Source organism: Schistocerca serialis, chromosome 1, assembly GCF_023864345.2.
Source record: "Schistocerca serialis cubense isolate TAMUIC-IGC-003099 chromosome 1, iqSchSeri2.2, whole genome shotgun sequence".
Lineage (NCBI taxonomy): Eukaryota > Metazoa > Arthropoda > Insecta > Orthoptera > Acrididae > Schistocerca > Schistocerca serialis.
This window is the reverse complement of record NC_064638.1, coordinates 1,173,733,494-1,173,752,529: the sequence shown is the minus strand read 5'-3', so window position 1 is coordinate 1,173,752,529 and position 19,036 is coordinate 1,173,733,494. Positions and strand designations below refer to the sequence as shown.

At 37.9% G+C, this 19,036-nt stretch overlaps 1 protein-coding gene across 1 annotated transcript in view; it reads right to left on the bottom strand.

Annotated features, from left to right (window-relative positions):
• LOC126418600 (core histone macro-H2A.1-like) overlaps positions 1–16,782 on the bottom strand; it is a 65,902-nt gene extending 49,120 nt beyond the window's left edge. Inside the window, exons 1-4 of the mRNA XM_050085436.1 lie at positions 16,507–16,782; positions 14,485–14,591; positions 6,006–6,240; positions 5,586–5,698 (exon numbers count right to left, since the gene is read on the bottom strand). Coding sequence (XP_049941393.1) covers positions 5,586–5,698; positions 6,006–6,240; positions 14,485–14,591; positions 16,507–16,678 — 627 coding nt within the window. The 5' untranslated portion in view covers positions 16,679–16,782. The remainder of the gene's footprint in view (positions 1–5,585; positions 5,699–6,005; positions 6,241–14,484; positions 14,592–16,506) is intronic.
• Between the last annotated feature and the right edge of the window lie 2,254 nt (positions 16,783–19,036).

Sequence of the window (19,036 nt, the reverse complement as noted above, 5' to 3'; positions counted from 1 at the left end):
CAAAATGCATGGAGGGAAATTGTCAATGAACAAATAGCTGTTTGTTTCTAAATTACTTTAGTTCACTAGAAAGCTATCATTCTCCTCTTCTACAAAGATGCTTTACTTTTACCCAACACTTCCTATTTAAAAAGTTACTTGTATTAAAAAATTTTGTATTCCAAATGGTACAATCTTAAACAGTGACTAATTCCAAAATTCTGTAATGCAGTTCTGAAGCCTGGATTTTTGTGATTCCAAAAATGCTTACTTTCACTAGATCAACTTGTAAGTTTGTTACATGCAAAATAAGGAAAAGGCAACCACTCACCTGTAGCAGACATGTGTATGGAGCACAGAAATAAGTAACAGGAAACAGTATTCACACCAGCCAAGAGAGTGTGCGTTTGAGTGTCTGTATGGTCGTGTGAGTGACTGAGTGAACTTCAACTAGAGAATGGGAAAGAACTCAAAAGATAGTGCAAATTCTGTTTCCTGTTACATGTTCCTATGCCCCACACCTCAGACCAATATGGAACACTAGTTGCCTGTCCCCTATTTTATATATTGCTTCATCCAGGAATATCTACATCTATACTCTGCAAACCACTGTGAAGTGCATGGCAGAGGGAATGTCCCACTGTACCAGCCATTAGGGCTCTTTCCTGTTCCATTCACATATGAAACATGGAAAAATGTCTGTTTAAATGCCTCTGCGCATGCTGTAATTAATCTAATATTATACGCTTGTTCCCTATGGGAGCAATATGTTTGGAGTTGTAGTATATTCCTATAGTCCTCATTTAAAACTGGTTCTTTGAAACTTTGTTAGTAGATGTTCTTGGGATAGCTTACGTCTACCTTCTAGAGTCTGCCAGTTCACTTTTCTTCAACATCTTTGTGACATTCTCCCATGGGTCAAATGAACCTGTAACTATTTGTGCTGTCCCCCTCTGTATACATTCAATATCACCTGTTAGTCTTTCTTGGTGTAGGTCCTACAAAGTTGGGCAACATTCTAGAATGGGCCACATTATTAAGTGATTTGTAATCTATCTCCTTCGTACATTGATTGCACTTACCCAGTATTCCATCAATCGACTGAAGTCTACCACCTGCTTTACCCACAACAGAGCCTGTATGAACATTCCATTTCATATCCCTATAAAGTGCTACACCCAGGTAGTTGTACGAGTTAGTCGATTCCAAATGTACTAATTTTAATTATAGTATAAGATACAAGTTTTTTTTCATTTTGTGAAGTTCGCAAATTTTACATTTCTGAACATTTAAAGCAAGTTGCCAATCATTGCACTACATTGAAATCTTATCACGATCTGACTGCATATTTGTGCAAGTTCTTTCAAAGATTACTTCATTATAGATAACTGCATCATCTGGAAAAAGTCTGATACTACTATTAATATTGTCCACAAGGTCATTAATGTGCAACACGGACAGCAAAGGTCCCAACGCACTCCCTGGGGCACACCTGATGTTATCCATTATTGTTATTTTGTCAATTATTCAGTTCGGAAAATTTTACATTTTGGAAACTTTTTGGTAGATTTTGGGAATACCCGCATAAGTAGAAAACATTTTCATAAAATTTACCTATAATTTTGCCTTTTATCTGACCTATACAGCTGATAGTTAACCAGACTTGATCTTTTGCCTTTTGTAATTTTGTGTCCTTTAGTTATTTTTTAGGTTTATATTTAAAATGTAATACTGAATTTTGATTTTTAATCTTATGCATGTCTACAAGTAGGCATGAAGGAAAATCTGGTCAGTCGCTAGATCGCATCCATGATGTCTACAACAAGTAGCAAGTCAGAAAATTGTTCAGTTACTGTGTGAAACATTCTATACTGAGCCATCAATTAGGTTACCCTGGAACCGAATACTGAAATTACTGTGTTAATCAGCCACCAGACCACTGTGTGATATAGGGTCTACGAACATAAATGTTCACCTGGTTCATATGCTTAACTATTGCTTGTGACAAAGCTCATCATCAGGTTATAAAATAAACACAAACAAATCGAGAATGAATGACTGCAGTGTGGTACACATTATTTGATATATGTCTTACAGACACTTTCACAACAGAAGGTCATCAGCATCATGTGACAATATCACAACTGAACGCAAAATACCAGGTGAGTGTAGTTAAAAGTGACAATAATGTATATGTATGGATGTGTGTGTTTTTGTATCATGTGGCGTCATGTTTGTGTCACAGATGATGAGAGGAGAGGGTGAAGCTCAGTGCCGGCACATATCTTATTTCTCTCAAACTGCATCTAGGAGACTACCATGCTCGATGTACGCATTTGACAGATAAATCATCATCGGTATTGCTACATGTCCCAACTTCAAAAGACACTACAGAGAGGTTTGGAATTTAATTCTGGGCACTGGTGTGAGTCTGGTGATCAGGAACTTTGCAATATTGCAATGGTAGAGAGATGGTATTTACCATATCTCCCACCCCTGGCCAGGTGAATAATTTCACTACTAGGTGTCCAACCGGTTACCACCAAGACGAGCCAACCACACAGAGGTGTTCAGTTACAGAGGATGATTTCATCACTACAAGATGATGATGTTGATTGTGTGGTATCCACAGCTTTATGTGGATATATGCCCAACAAAAATTCTGTAACGACACCTGGAAACCATCAAGATACTACATGCAAGAGAGTGCCAATAAAGCAATACAGTGATTTTACATATGTGACAGGGGGGATTATGTATGAAATACAAGGACGAGTCTGAAGTTCAAGACAGAATCGCAGAATACTCCATACTGTACTAGAAAGGGTTAATGTCTGAGGACCTTGGTAGACTCCATGATTTTAGATAACTGATCTGGAGTGAAGTTCCAAACCAAGATATATTTTGGTACTTTATCTTTGTGCAGTGTTATGAAAGTCAATTAAACAGATAAAGTACAAAAAATATACAATGCTGTTAACAGGAAATAAGAGTGCAAAACTGTTTTTATTGTTAAAATATTGTTTTCTTCCCAATGAAAAGCTCTCAGATATCCAGCCGCGTGTGGTCGTTCAATTTTCACTGTTAATTTACTTCTTGTAATGTATGTCCCTCACATCAAGAGTGCCTCTTCTGTCTTTTTTAACTGACACAATCTCTGTATCTTATCCTCCATTTCCGAAAAAGAACTTCAAGTTTGAAAACTTGTATTATTCCTCACATTAGTCTGTTTTGGTTAAGAAAAGATTCAAAACAATGGTGTAAATTTGTTAGAAGCTCATACTGAATTGTAATAATCAAACAATGGAAAATCCAGAATGGAATGTAACAATACGAGAGAAGGAAAGTTGCTACTCACCATATAGCAAAGATGCTGAGCCGCGATAGGAACAATAAAAAGTTCACACAGGCACAGCTTTCGGCCATTAAGGCCTTTGTCAGCAGTAGACACACACACACACACACACACACACACACACACACACACACACACACACACACACACACACACACGCAAGTGCAACTTGCACACACATCTGCAGTCTCAGAGAGATGAAACTACACTGCGATCAGCAGCACCAGTGCATGATGGGAGTGGCGACTGGGTAGGGGTAAGGAGGAGGCTGGGGCGGGAAGGGGGAGGGATAGTACGGTGGGTTCATACCCCTGTAATAGACCTAGATGCAAGACCTGTCCCATACATCTTCCTACCACCACCTACTCCAGTCCGGTCACTAACATTACCTATCACATCAAAGGCAGGGCTACCTGTGAAACCAGTCGTGTGATCTACACGCTAAGCTGCAACCACTGTGCTGAATTCTATGTAGGCATGACAACCAACAAGCTGTCTGTCCGCATGAATGGCCACCGACAAACTGTGGCCAAAAAACAAGTGGACCACCCTGTAGCTGAACATGCTGCCAAACATTTTACCCCTCATCTCAATGACTCCTCCACAGCCTGTGCTATATGGATCCTTCCCACCAACACCAGCTTTTCTGAATTGCGCAGGTGGGAACTTTCCCTGCAATACATCCTATGTTCCCGTAACCCTCCTGGCCTGAACCTTCGATAGTCACTGTCCTCACCTATCGAGCCCCCTCCCTGTTCTCATTCCAGCACTACACAGCCGTCATTTCACCACCACACCCAGTCTTTTAATTTCTTTTATTTTTATTTCTCTCCTTTACGCTACTTAACCCCTCCCTCCTTCGCACCTTCTCTCCTACCCTCCGACTAAACTGCAACACTTCACTGTCCGCCACTCCCACCATACTATCCCTCCCCCTCCCAGCCTCCTCCTTACCCCTACCCAGTCGCCACTCCCATCATGCACCGGTGCTGCTGATCGCAGTGTAGTTTCAGCTCTCTGAGACTGCAGATGTGTGTGTGTGTGTGTGTGTGTGTGTGTGTGTGTGTGTGTGTGTGTGTGTGTGTGTGTGTGTCTACTGCTGACAAAGGCCTTAATGGCTGAAAGCTATGCTTGTGTAAACTTTTTATTGTGCCTATCGCGGCTTAGCATCTCCGCTATATGGTGAGTAACAACTTTCCTTCTCTCGTATTGTTTAATTGTAATATTCAAAGTCATTTTTTGGTATTTTTATAATTTATATATTCTCATCAAAGAAACAATAGCGCACAGCTGACTCAGTGTCTATTTGCTGCACAAATGCAAAAATGCACACAGCCACGGCACTCTGTTACTGCCTTTTGCTTATCTCTAGGTGTTGGAAAAGATTTTTGTGTCAAAGTTCCAGTTTCAAAAGACATCTTTTCACAAAGAAAGAAATTGTTGCTAACTTGAGGCTAGTGTATGAAAATGGACATTTATTTTTGGATGATTGACAGCAGCCAGCCACTGCACCTATCACTGATAGTCTACAGGTCTACATTTTGATAAAGTCTTCTGGCCATGCAGCCTCCTTAAAGACAATAGCATTGTCCATGAAAAACCTCCTGGAGCTTTCAACACTCCAATTAAGCAGTATTTCTTTCTTTTGCAGCAATGCAAAATTTAGATGTTGTTTGACATATGCAATATGCTTTCAGCTTCATTTTCTTAGTAGAGAATTAAAATTCAGTTATCCTCGCAGTAATAGCAGATCCTATGAGTCAAGTATGCCAACTGACTATAAAATCAGGAAAGTTATCCTTTGAAAGAATTACTGTGATGGTAGCGTGAACTGTTGTACAACATTATAGTTAATGCATTCAAACGACTTATAGACAGTAGCGTTGTCTTAATATATTCTGTTCAAACATTTCACTTTGTAAACAATATGCATTATTGTTTTTTACAGGCTTAAATCACACAAAGAGTACCATAACTGGTTTCGTCTTCTTAGGAAGTCATTATCAGGTGATTTCAATATGTTACATAGCAACTCATCAAAGTATGACTATGTTACAAAGTAATGTATTCAAATCATCTGGTGATGACTTCTCAGAAGTTAAAACCGACTATGGCATATTTTATATGACCAAAGGTTGGAAAAAGACAATAGAAGAATTTTGTTACAATAAAAAAATTGTGTTTCCCTTAAGCATAAATAATATGAGTTTAGCATGTAATAATGATACACAATTTCAAATCCAATCCTTACCTTTTGCCCAAGGAAGAGTTTCTTTTCAGACAACGTTGTAACACTAGCACTTGCTGGTGTGACTACAGTAATGCTGGAATCTTTGCCTTTGCCTTTCCCTTTACCCGTCTTACCTATATCAGAAAGAAAACATTATACATGTGACCAAATAATGCATTTTGTAAATATGCAATAAATGAAATGAAGGTGAAAGATGTAAAAAGCTAGATTTTTTTTTCAAATTAAGTTTTAGAACTTATGATGCAGATCTTAAGTTGCATCATTGCTACAATAGCTTTTTAATTTCATTAAAAGTATAATTATACAAGTTTTTCAAGAAATGTCTTAGCCACAGGATGTAGATAATTGTTTTGATTGAGTAAAACAAGTGGCAGAACAAGCCTGTGAATATTTCACATGAAAATCATTCCCAGAACATACCAGATGTTGGACTTAAAGGCTGTTTCTTAGCACGGACCCCGCTTGAAGCACCAAGTGCAGCCGGTGAAGGTTTCTTGTGATGTGACATAGGTTTTGTGGCGATTGGTTTTTTATATGGCACAGTCAATGGCATGTTGTTGCTCATTACAAATTTGCCACCTTTCTTTTTGGCCAACAGCTCAGGATGAATCTTTGGAAGCACTCCTCCTGATGCTATTGTTACATTTTTCAGCAACTGCACAAAAAATGTGTTCAAACCACGAACATTGAGATTAGTATAAAACATCCAGAACTAACAGAAAATGCACAATCACAGTAAAACAAACATAATTTACTCAATGTTGTATGAAATGGCACTAGAACACAAATTATAAATAACTGTAATAGTTTATCGCAGAAATTTTCAGAAGTGTGGTAACTGGAACATACTGTTGTTTAAATTATAAAATTACCAATTTACTACAAGTGTCTTAGCTGATTTGTACCCTACATCAAGAAAGAAAAGATGTTGCAGATAAGGCTTTCTCTTCATTTGATAAACAACACTCAGCTGTAAAGCTTTGTAGCCATGCCAACACAGAAAACGTTTCACTATAAATAAACTTTCCACTGAGTAACCTCAAATTATATGTGACACAGACATAGTGAAGTTTGATGAGTTTTTCTTCCGTATTTGAGACAGATATGCTGTGATCAAAGTAGCCCTGTTGTACACCTGAACTTCTTGTTGTACATCAGAACTTCTCATGGAGACACAGGAAATACATTTAACTTAGTGCTTCGGAAATTTTTGAATCTCAATACATCTTTTGGTACAAAGAAACCATTTTTTCGATGCAACTAGGCTCTCAAAGCACAAGTTATTTGTGTGCATATTGTAAGTTTGGAAGCATTCTTGCTGTCTCAGTTTTATTGACAGTCCTTAATTCTTTACACCTTTAGCATTAAATCCAAAGAAACAAGCTTCACAAAGATCACATTTGAATATTTTGAACCATTTCCGATGCAGCATTCTTACAGACTTACAGTCTTGGAGAAACCAATAAGAACAGAAGTCAAAAAAATAAAAATAACTTCTCATCTACACGGCTTCAAGGCCTTCTTACCAAATAAACTATTTCATCAATGGAGTGAAATGAAATCTGTGTCTTATCAGACTAGTAATCAACTATCCAACTTGCATGACTGTCTTCACTTATGAGTGTTATGTGCATATGTACATCGATATTAAGATATGTTGTACAGTCAATCAAGAATAGGTGCCAGTCCCTTACTCCACCATTCTGTTCTCCGTTACCACATAACAAATGCCAAACCTGTAATTCAGGTATACTAATATCATGCTGTCTTCTCTAGCTGAACCACCATTTTAGCTTTTTCAGTGCTAACATATACTTTTTATATATGGCATATGTTACTTGCTAGAGTGAGGTATTAATCTTACAGCTTCATGGAACTGTCCATAATAACACAATAAATATTTCACTCATTTCCAGCCACGTTCAAATGTTCACTATAGGTCTTTGCTATGTGCTACAATATTACACCATGACATGCTACAAATAACATATGGCAATATGACAAAGTTTATTTGACCTGTTCATATATCATAACACACAGCGCTCTAGTTTGCAAGACAGGGAAGTGACCCATATACAGATGTATCAACATGTCCAATTAAAGACTGTTGGTCTGATACACTACGCAGTCTGGGTGGTCGTTTTGAAGTGGTTTTCCATGCTGGGCCAGTCACCAATCTACCCTTCAGACAATACAATACACAATTAGTTAAAACACGGTAACACAGAGAACGAAATTTAGACCTTTACAAACAGATGGCACACTTGGCTTTTCTTCCTTAGGTTAGTTGATGGTGGTGACAAGAAGGGCATCTAGCTCAACTATTAAAATAAAATAAATTTTGCAAACTATGACAACAGTGGTTGCTGCATGATGGAATAAGGTCTATGAAAGAGAGAAACAGCAAAGTTTACAGACTGGTGTGGTGGGCATAACTTAGTAAACCATCAGCGTACATTACACTATACTATGAGGACTTTCTGTGGATGAATGTTCGTAAAATTATTCATCGCATTGAAAATTCTTGAGTGTAGATATTTTTGATGACAGACTCATATTCCTTTGAAACTCATTAAGATAGTGCTTTTGCACTGTGTAAGGATGGCCTACTTTTTTTGATGTCAAGAGACTTTTAATAATAAAAAAAAAAAAAAATAAAAGGAGAGAAGTTTTGGAAAGACCTTTGATTTGCAGCAACATATACGCTGCATATTTTCGTATTACGAAAGTATAAATTCGAATTGCACCAAACGCAGCGCGTCAGTTTCCGGAGCATTGTAACTGAGGTTGTGATGTCCTTTTGTAAGCGAGTCATATCTCAAGCCACGAGATCTCATCAGCCGATGACAGCAGCTATTCAGAGCATAGGACACGTGTTATAGTCAGCCAATAGCAAGATCACTGGTTACATAGCGTGAACACGCAAGAGGAAAAGTTAACGGTTTACATTAATGTACACAGTACCGTATATCTACAAGAAGAGCTAAGCTTTCACATGTAATATTGATCTTTTTTTGCGCGTGTTTTACTTTAAGACACATCACACAAATGTGCCAGTAAATTTAAAATTATGACATAAATGTCTCGGCTCAAAATTCTTATAAGGGGCTGGTCCTCAAACTGTTCAGTTTCGAAAGCTCTGTGATTTAGATATCCATTCCACTTTCTCACACGTAACATAATTCATCTTGCGTAAAAAGAAATTTACTTTGAAAGTAACGCTTTTCTAGCCACCGTTCGCAATACTATCCGGAGACTGTTGGAAATAGGTTCGATTTACCAGTTGCCAGAGAGCGACAGAAAACAGGCATTATTGTGCGTGTGCAACTGCAGTGGTGTAGGAAGCCCGTATGTTCATGTGTATAAAGCACTAAGAGAGTTTACATTACACCATAAAAGAAACAGGGCATCAGAGGATACTCCAAAGAGCATCAGAATTTCGTAAACCATACTAAAATGCATAATTCGGCTTGAAGTGCAAATTGGCTTTTTTCAGATTCACAATGAAGTAGGTCCCTTCTGATATTAAGCTTTTCAGTGTGGTTTTTGGGATGTAAATTTTCTTGGAGTACCAGTACTCTACGATCTCATTTTTGGTTCTTTATTACGGCATAATGCCATATATGGCAGAAGATGATAACGTGCACTTGAAATTCAGCGAACAGTTGGAACTAGTCAATACTGTAGAATGAAACACTTAGTTTCAAATAAAATGATTGCCTCGGCAAAAAGATTAACAAAGCCAAATTTCTTTAGCAAACTTGCAAAAATAACTTCACTGTTCTGCAGGGCGATTAATGCTTGACTGCTACTAACTTGGAAATAAAATAAAATCAGAAAACTGAAATTTAAAATATATTTTTCCCCTCCGTAATTATGCGAATGTATTTTAATTCACTTGATAGCTCCCAGCCACAGAAATCCGTTTTGTTTTCATTTGACGTGGGAGCTGTACACGAATGCAAGCAGCGAAATCACTTAACGTAAACACGGGTCACGTGGAGGTTAACCCCCTACCCACAACTCTGTGCAAGCGTGAATCTGGCAGCTAGGGCGCGCGAGAAAAATTTTTGTCGTTTGCATCTGGCTGCTTGCTGCTACTACCGATACAGCTAATAGCCATTAGCCAAACTTCAAGTAGTGGGAGAAGGTACTGCTTATGCGCGAGTCAAATGCGCATGCCCAACAGACCGCTGGCAATTGGTCAAACGAACATAATGTGAACAGTTGTGATGTCATGCTCATAGCAAGCAGTTTATTGTTGCGAAGAATTACAGTCTGCGCCCGACGGCCTTTGACATATTTTTACTATCTGCAGACGCTTGTGCGTGCACGGTGTTTTGTTCTCGTAAATTGCACATTTGCTTTGCAACTAAAGTTTTATTTTTTTTCCCTCTCATTTATATTTTATTGCTGCAGTATCATTCTCCAGTAGCAGGATACAATAACATTCTTTGCTAGAGAATCAACTCTGCAGTCAAAATTACAAAAATTTAACTGAAAGTTAAAACAATGAAAAATTCCCGGGTTTTTCCTGGATTTCCCGGGTCGTATACACCCTGTGTAATTCATATTTACTTGGAAAACATGGAAGCTCACTGAGTGGTATATGTGCAGGCACACAAATAAATCTGTACCTTTGTACTCTCTTTTTAACCTCAAACTGAATTAGGGGAAACTAAAGTTTCAAGAGTGAAGCTGTCTTCTCTCTACTGCACACCATATCCGAGAGGAGAATGGAGAAAACAAAACGGGTGGGGAAAATGAAGAACACTGCAGTAACAGAAAGGCTAAGGGAACAAAGAACTCTCCTACACCTGATTAAGAAAAGGAAAGCAAACTGAATGGGACATACACTGTATAGAAATGAAATTCCTACACTTAATATTGATATTACAGTAGAGGGACAGAATAAAACAGGAAGGAGACAACTAGAAATGATAGCTGGAAGTGAAAAGAGGACGATACCAGACAATAATGCAATTGGCCTGGAACAGGATCAGAGGGAGACACCTGTGGTACCAGGACAGAAATCTGCCATTAGGTGGGAATGATGATATCACATCTAATCGCAGAAATACCTCAATGTAGACACTTGGTAACTTTTTAAAAATTCTGAGTGGAATACAAACATTGGTACAAGAAAAGACAATCCCCAACTTTATGTAGGAAGAGCTGAGAAGCGGACAGTATGTCAATGAGGTGTGGAATATTGTAGCAAGGAATTCAAATTTGTGTTGTTCATCAGACATTACATGTATGGCACACAACAATTGCATCCCTTACTATTCTACCCGAAGCAGCAACCAAGCATTTTGCATGGCAGTGCCAGGAAAGAATGATAGACAGGAAGAGTTTTACACTATTCTGATACAGTATCGCATTTATGAGGAGCTGTGTGTTCTTTGATTATGCAACATGCAACTGACATGGTTGCTAGGGATTTATCGCTCTGTGGTCTCAGAGAATTTGAAATTTAAATAAGACAGATGGGCATTTCAGAGGAAATGAAGCTGCTACTTACTAACAAGATGAATCACTGAATACCAAAGATATTGCAACTAGAGAAGACAGCTTCAATATTATGGCTTTTATTTCCCATCATTCAGTGTCATGGAAGAGGACCACAATTTGTGTGGTGCACTAGTCCCTGTCGCAATTAACTGTTGGTCACTGAAACAAATCAATAGAATTAAAAGCTCTTTAATTCTTTCTTGTTATGTTTCATCTTTCTGGAATGTGTCAACTTAGCTTCATGCCCAGAAAAACAATGAAAATGATCAATTATAGAAGCAAATAAGCACTCACAATTAACAATGCATTACATTAAATTTCATGCTTCAATTTCCTTACAAATGTCTATGTATACTCACTAACAACACATCATCATCATCCCAAAACAGAACAATAGTTTTAATACTACTGTGTGTTTGTGCTTTTTTTTATACATCCTTTCACACTAATTATTCAGTACTACACAGGATGGCAGCCTGCCTCTTCACACTTATTTCTACATAGAGTTAAATGTGTATGCATTACACACGAGGTTAAAAGTGTACAACAGCAAAATCTCAGGGTAAAGTTTCATAACAGCTACAAAAATAAACGATGTCTCACATTATGTTGACAGTGCACTATGGTAGCCACATTAGTTTAGTTACTTCCATATCCCATGGATCACTTGCACGATAAATTGTAAAGCTGTGGAATGAGTAATCTTGTAGCCAATAAAGTGACAGTTCCTGACCACGCTGCCCGGAGTCTTCTGACTTTGCTTAACAGATGTATCATCTATGCTGTGTTTGTCTTTGAAAAAGAATGTTTCTGCTGTTTGTTTTCTGCTTCCTCTGTTTCAGATACAGTGTAATACACATCCTCTGAGGAGGAATATGGTGCTAGCCTAGTTTTGAAGGATACACACTCTGCAGGTTTTTGTGTGTTCGTTCATTATTATTTTCAGCAGTGTTATATAACATGTTAGTGTATTTTTCATTTTTTTTGTTTAATACAGTTTCATGATTTAGCTACACCACTGATTTATTTATTATTCATATTGTAGTTTTCAACAGTGTTATGTTACATTTTTTTACTTTTTCAGTAGTGTTTTTATTTTCAAAATTTCTTGTTCACAATTTACTATTTGTGCATGTTGTTGCTTGGTAGACTACGCATTTGTGATCCCTCTCCCAATGACGTATAAAGCAAGATGACCACACCAATCTTAATGTACTGGATGCACATGTGGGAGGACTGGGGACTATCACTGTCTGAATGTCCTGACTTGGGTTTTTGATGGTTTCTCCAAGTTGCTAAAGTAAATGCTGAAATTGTTCTTTTGATTAGGCCATGGCCCTGGCATAACCTAATCCTATCATACTTTTTAATGTCAAACAATGGAAAATCCAACATGAAGTAATGACAACATTATGAAAAGGATACAATGCTACTCATTATATAGTGAAGATGCTGAATCACAGATAGCCACAACAAAAAGACTGCTAAACAAGTAAGCTTCCCGCCAAAAGGCCTTCTTTTTGTGTGAATGTGTTGCCTAATTTAGAAGGCGTTTTGGCTGAAAGCTTACTTGTTTAGCAGTCTTTTTGTTGTAGCTGCCTGCAAGTCAACATCACCACTACCTTTTTTATGTTTTATGTATGTATATACTTGTATTATCCCAATACCGCATCTGAAATGTCTCATACTATTGTACTAAATGGTCTATGGATGAATAAATAAATAAGGATTGTTGTTTAGAGTGGTATACGAGAGGTCAGCATAAATTGCTTTCTAGAAACACACATTCTCCCTACTTCCTCTCACTGACTACTGAGAATCACTTTCTGTTTACCATCTGACATCAACAAAATATGTCACAGTAAATGCTGCCAACATTACTATGCACACTATATATATACAGGGTGTTTATAAATGAATATCAGGTTTTTCCACCTTATAATATTTATTACATTAAACTTACAGTTATAAATGATATGTCAAATGAAAGAGCAACTCCAACAGTTTTACCAAGAATCTTATAAATGTGCAATGTGAGCACCACTTGTCACACGGCACACATCAAATCTATAGCCGAGTTCTTCCCAAATGTTGATAAGTGTGTCTTCAGTCATTGTAGCAACAGCTGCTTCAATCCGGTTTCTTAATTCAGGGAGGTTTTCTGGTGGCGGAGGCACGTACACACGATCCTTGATGAAGCCCCAAAGGAAAAAATCACATGGGGTTAGGTTGGGTGAATGTGGAGGCCATGCAAAGCAAGCCCTGTATTGGGCCCCTTGCAGCCTATCCAGCACTCGGCTAGAGACTTGATGTGTGCTGTGTGACAAATGGTGCTCACATTGAACATTTATAAGGTTCTTGGTAAAACTGTTTGAGTTGCTCTTTCATTTGATATATCATTTATAGCTGTAAGTTTAATGTAATAACTATTATAAAGCATTAAAACCCCGATATTCATTTATAAACACTCTGTATAATGTTTAAGCAAGAAGCTTAGAAGAACATGATTCAACCAATCAGCTTTGGCCAGTGATACCTGTATAAGTTACTTTTACTAAGTCTATGCTAGATAGGCAATTAAATATTGCAACACTGTTCTACCACGAATGAACAATATGTGAAAATACTATCAAACAATAAGAATTTCTCTCTCTAATAATCATTCAGTGTTGACAGGAAACAGAGCCCATACTCTGAATTTCATAAGAATTTAGCATATACTTGACATTATTCTACTTTGGGGGTGATCTAGATTGATATAAAACTAGAAGCAATGAACTTCAAAATGCCATAATCGCTTTAGCACAGCTTTTAAGTGAGCAAGATAATGTATATTCAGTGCTCTGTGTATGATATTTTATATAATGATTGTTTTGCTTTTGACATGCCAATATATTATGCCATACATGTTCTTGAAATGTCTGTTTATCATGTGACACAAATTATTGTACATATGAACAAGATTCTTTGATGTGTAGCGCATAAGATTTGAAACTGGCAACATAGTTTGCCAAAACAGGTAACCTAAATAAATATTCTACTACAGAAACTCTGATGTTTTTTAGTTCTATTTTCGTATCAATGTCATTATTAGTACCTACTCATTACTTTTCGGTTAATGGGCAAGCTGCTGAAAGTTTCATTAATGCTGTCCTTTCTTCTGATGGAAGCAAATGCAGTACAGATATAAGATTACTCTGGACATTTACAATTTATAGGTGGTTCCCTACCAAACAGTGTGATATACTCAACTTTTAACACCCATGTCATCATCACACATTGAGACATAGCAATCAATTAGTACCTTCATTTTACATACATGTAATAACCACAAAAATGTACATTTTTGTAAGTACATTAAGCTACAGCATTTATAATGTTTTACCAAGTGCAGCTCTTCATCATTAGCCACTGCAAGCAAAATGTGCCTTGGGGTGATTCGCCCCTTCCTGTTGTCTCTTGCAGCATTTCCAGCCAGCTCAAGGACCTCAGCTGAAATTTGATACAATAAATAATTAATAAGAAAAAAATTATTGACAGCCTCAACACACAGGTATTAAATATGATGGATGGTGTCAAAGGAAAAATCACAATCATGGTGCATATAAAGTAAGCACTTTCATCCGTTTGATAAATTCCCCTTTATTGAAAGTAAAAATCATATGTCTTAATCTTATAGCCTACACTACAGTGCCTTTCTGTTGACACTTTTCATTGAAATTCAATTTCAGTATTAGCTTAGGCTTCAGTGGCCAAATTAAGCTGTTCACTCTGCACCATGCTTTCTGAAATTTAAAGAATATGCTTATTCCAGACGTTCTCCAATAAATTCCCTCATCAAATCTTCCAAAAATACCGCAAGTATCATTCTCACTGAACTTAACCCTTCAGAAAGTCCTCAAATTAGTTTTCCCTCGTCTTTCATCAGCTGAGCAACTAGGGAGTTAAAACACTGGACTCTCACTCACACTGTGTTCAAGACTCTGACTTGGCATTTACCATTGCTCAAGTTTCACAAAATCAAGTTTAATGAACACAGGGATGTGCACATTACATGTTATGTTCTATGAGTGTAAGAGAAAGATTTCTTGTAAGGTAATTAGTTGTTACTTATCTGTGCATCTTACTTCCCACTTATTAATTTTGCTCCAAGGGAAAGAACGAGATGGGTGAGTTGAAGACACAGAGAAGGAAAAATATTTGGCTAAAGACTCGATTATAAACCTGCTTGATAATACGGGAAGTTTATGGTTCAGATCACTTTCTTTAGAAGTAGATTACCATTCATAAATGTAGTTAAATGTAATGCTTTATAATTGCTTCTTTCTTGGTGTTTTGTTGACTTCACCATTGAAAGAGAACCTCCAGGAATGTAGACTAAATCGAAATATCACAGTAAGTGAAACTTTATTTTGTGTTGACGATGTTCGTCTGTAGTGTTTTATCCATCCTCATCAGCGGTAGCTGATGGTAACAAAATAATTAGCAACGAGTTGCGTTTTAGAAATTTCAGTTCTTTACCGGTATCGGGTACTTAGTGCCCCTCTTCAGAAGATTGTATGTATCGCATTTTGTAGTTTTCATATTAGATTACTGGCTATGTCGAATGTGCAAAAACTGTCGGCCGCAGTTGGTTCACAGCCCGAATGCTGCCGAAACATGGGAAAAGTCCGCAAGAGCGACTCTGAAATGTCATTCTCATATCTGAAACACGATGCTGTTTAACTTCAAACGGTGACAACTAAATCATAAACCACACGTTAGAGATGGAAGAACCTCAACCGTTCCTCGCAGATATAATTTTGTTATACCCAGCTACACGAAATCATCCATCGTGAGAGTTACCACTAAACTCTCTTGGTGTATGGTAATAGCCGATGCCTAAAATGTACACAGATAATCGGTAAGTTTCTAACTTTTGTGACATTTAGGGATGCCGTACAGAGGAAAATATAGTTTCCTTAGCGCTTACGCACTAATTGTTTGACTTAATTTCCGATTAAATCCCTATCATATTTATTTTTCGTTTGCCGGAAGTCTGGACGCCACAGTACCAAACACACCGGCACATTCATTGCGCACAAAATGCTTTTCTTAATTCGTTCTTAGCAACTTTTCATTTTCATTTTCAGTAAAGTTGTTTATATTCCAACCGCTAGCCGCTATATACACGGTTTGTTTCCACCGGCTCTCAGGGCGGAAGATATACAACTTCGCTACGACACATCGCACATGTAATGCACGAAACTTTTGAACATACTGTACTCCAACTCATTCAATTAAAATCAACATATTCTTTGTTTTAAAATTAAGTTTGGTAGCGTTTGACTCAATTCATAGTGGTCTGCAGCACTTTTTTTGTTCCTCGAAACCTAGAGAATGATATATATTTAAACGTTCGTCTTACCTGTGAGATACTCGATGACGGCTGCCATGTATACCGGAGAGCCGACTCCGATACGCAAGCGGTGTGTCCCCATCTTCAAGTACCGGTGCATTCGCCCTACTGGAAAAGTAACATTCGCTCTTTGCGACTTAGACATCGCCTTTTGGCGCTTCTTTCCTCCTCTAGCAGACATATTTCTTTGTGCCTGGAAACCAAATTTACACTGAAAACGCTAATGAAGCCCAGAATAATGTAAACACAACAATCCGGCACCTCTTGATAACTGGTTTACCCACAGATGTCGCCACCTTCGACAAGTTGCGATACATAGCACGAAGTTACAAAGACGACCAACAGATGTCGCAGCAACCGATCGCCCACAAGTCCCGACTAGTAGTGCGATCTTTCGGTAGCGTGTAGTACTTATACAGTATTCGGCGCAACTTTAAAAAGCCGCAAGTGATTCCACAGCGCCATTAAAATTCCGCGGCAATGGATTCTGCAGCAGGGGGACGAAAGATGCTGCTAGACCAGTAATCCTGCTCATGTAAATTATTTGTTGTCTATTCCTCATTCTAATTCTATTTGTTGTTCTATACTGGAGGATCGAGTTTGCTCTGCCGACCATCCCGATTTTGATTTTCCTTAATGATTTCAGGTAAATGCCGGGAATGATTGTAACATGTGTTAATTATTTTAAAGAAGTAGTTAATGGAAGACAAATGCAGAGAAAATGCGCACTGTTAGAACACAAGCAGCAATATATGTATTTATACACCGTACCACAGACTGTCAGGATCACTTAAGTGCTATGAATTCGTGAGGCTCAAGTTATTTAATAGGCCTCCTGAATCTGTACCAGATTTACCAGAATAAGGGTACAAACAATCTCTGCGCGACTGGTGAGCTGTCCACTCATTCTATGACACAAAATAATTTATCGACTTTAATATAATGCTGTAACGTTAATAACAAGCCTGTTTCTTTCTTTCTTTTTCTTTTTTTAAATTATCACTTGTCATGTACCACGTGTAATGGTGATATAATAATAATATGGCGCAGACGGTATCAGTCATTCCGATATGGCAATTAAATATTTCTCCTTCTGTGATCACATACAAATGAGAAGAATATATATTGTTAATAATAAAATGATGCTTCCTTGTTTTCTACAGAAACAGCATAGGCCTATATATTTTTTATTCCGTTTTCCTGCTGGAAGTCCGTTTACGAAAGCTTTTATGATGAGTACTGTCAAGCTGATTTCATTTATCAAATGTCTGCAAAAATAAAGTCATCACATGCACACATTTAGATTCCCCTGAACTCCACGTGGAACTTCGTATAGTCATACTGAAAAGGTCGCTTGCGCACGTCCTGTCTGGCAACTCAACTAAAGCGCTGCCATCTCTTTCCCAAGCGAATGTGCTCCCCTTTCTCCAAGCATTACCCCTGGCCACCCTGAGTTAGGGGAACACTCGGTGTATTAGACGCAGGAGTTCAACTGTGTCACTGGCAGTATGAAAATATGCTATTACGGCAAAGAGAATATTTCTTGGTCTGTCAGTGAAACACTGTGTTTTCTTAGGTAATGAAGTGCTCTTATTTTTCTACGTAGTCTTCTGATAGATCAATGCATTTTGTTCAACGTTTTTCCTGCGAGAAGGCTCCATTCGCAAACCGGAGGGTGTACAAAAACCAAGGACTGCCATAATCCTTTGAATGAACTCAAGAAGTTCTCCGGATACAGATTTCATCAGGGGTGTCAGATCTAATCAACTTGATTGGTGCTCCGGCAATGAAACCGCGAGATGTTGCTCTGCCTTGTACCGTCTCTATCTCCTTTATTAATCCTTCATGAGAAGAGATGTAGATTGAGGAGCGGGGCTCAAGACTGGTTAGAGTGACGTTCCATTAACCCCCTATGAATTTGCATTCCATTGCCACCTGTTGACCGATATTTGAATTTCCTATGCATGCATAAAGTGTCGGTCGTGCAATGATTGTGGCTGAGTGTGACTACTTAGCCTTTAGAACTGTATATAATTTTTTCTAAATGTTCAAATAAGTTCTGGCATTTTTCCCTATTGAAAGAAGTTTCCATAATTTCAAAACTAGCTATAATTGTTAGTTAGCAGAATTACAGTTGCCACGACAAAGTTTCAAAAAGTCGTCCACGATAGTGGGCAAAGCGTCTATAGCCATCCTCACCTGTGGTTTCCTACGACAACCCATGTTTTGTCTGTGTGTTGGTTCTAAGTATTTGCTCTCATTTTTTTTCATTAGGCTGTTGTTAGTAATTACTTGGAATTATTTCAACGATGATCAGGTATTATAAAGAGGAAACACTCAGTGTGGAAGATATTTTAGTAATTGTCGAAAATAGTAATGTATATAATACTGAAGAACTTGAAGATAGTGACAATTTTTTCTGCACTGGCTGAGAGCAACGATGAACTTTCCCAGACAATGAATTATCTCGAAGAAGATTTAGATGAAGATATTCGTGACAGGGAGCCAGATTTTGACGTGCTTACCAACAATCACCCCC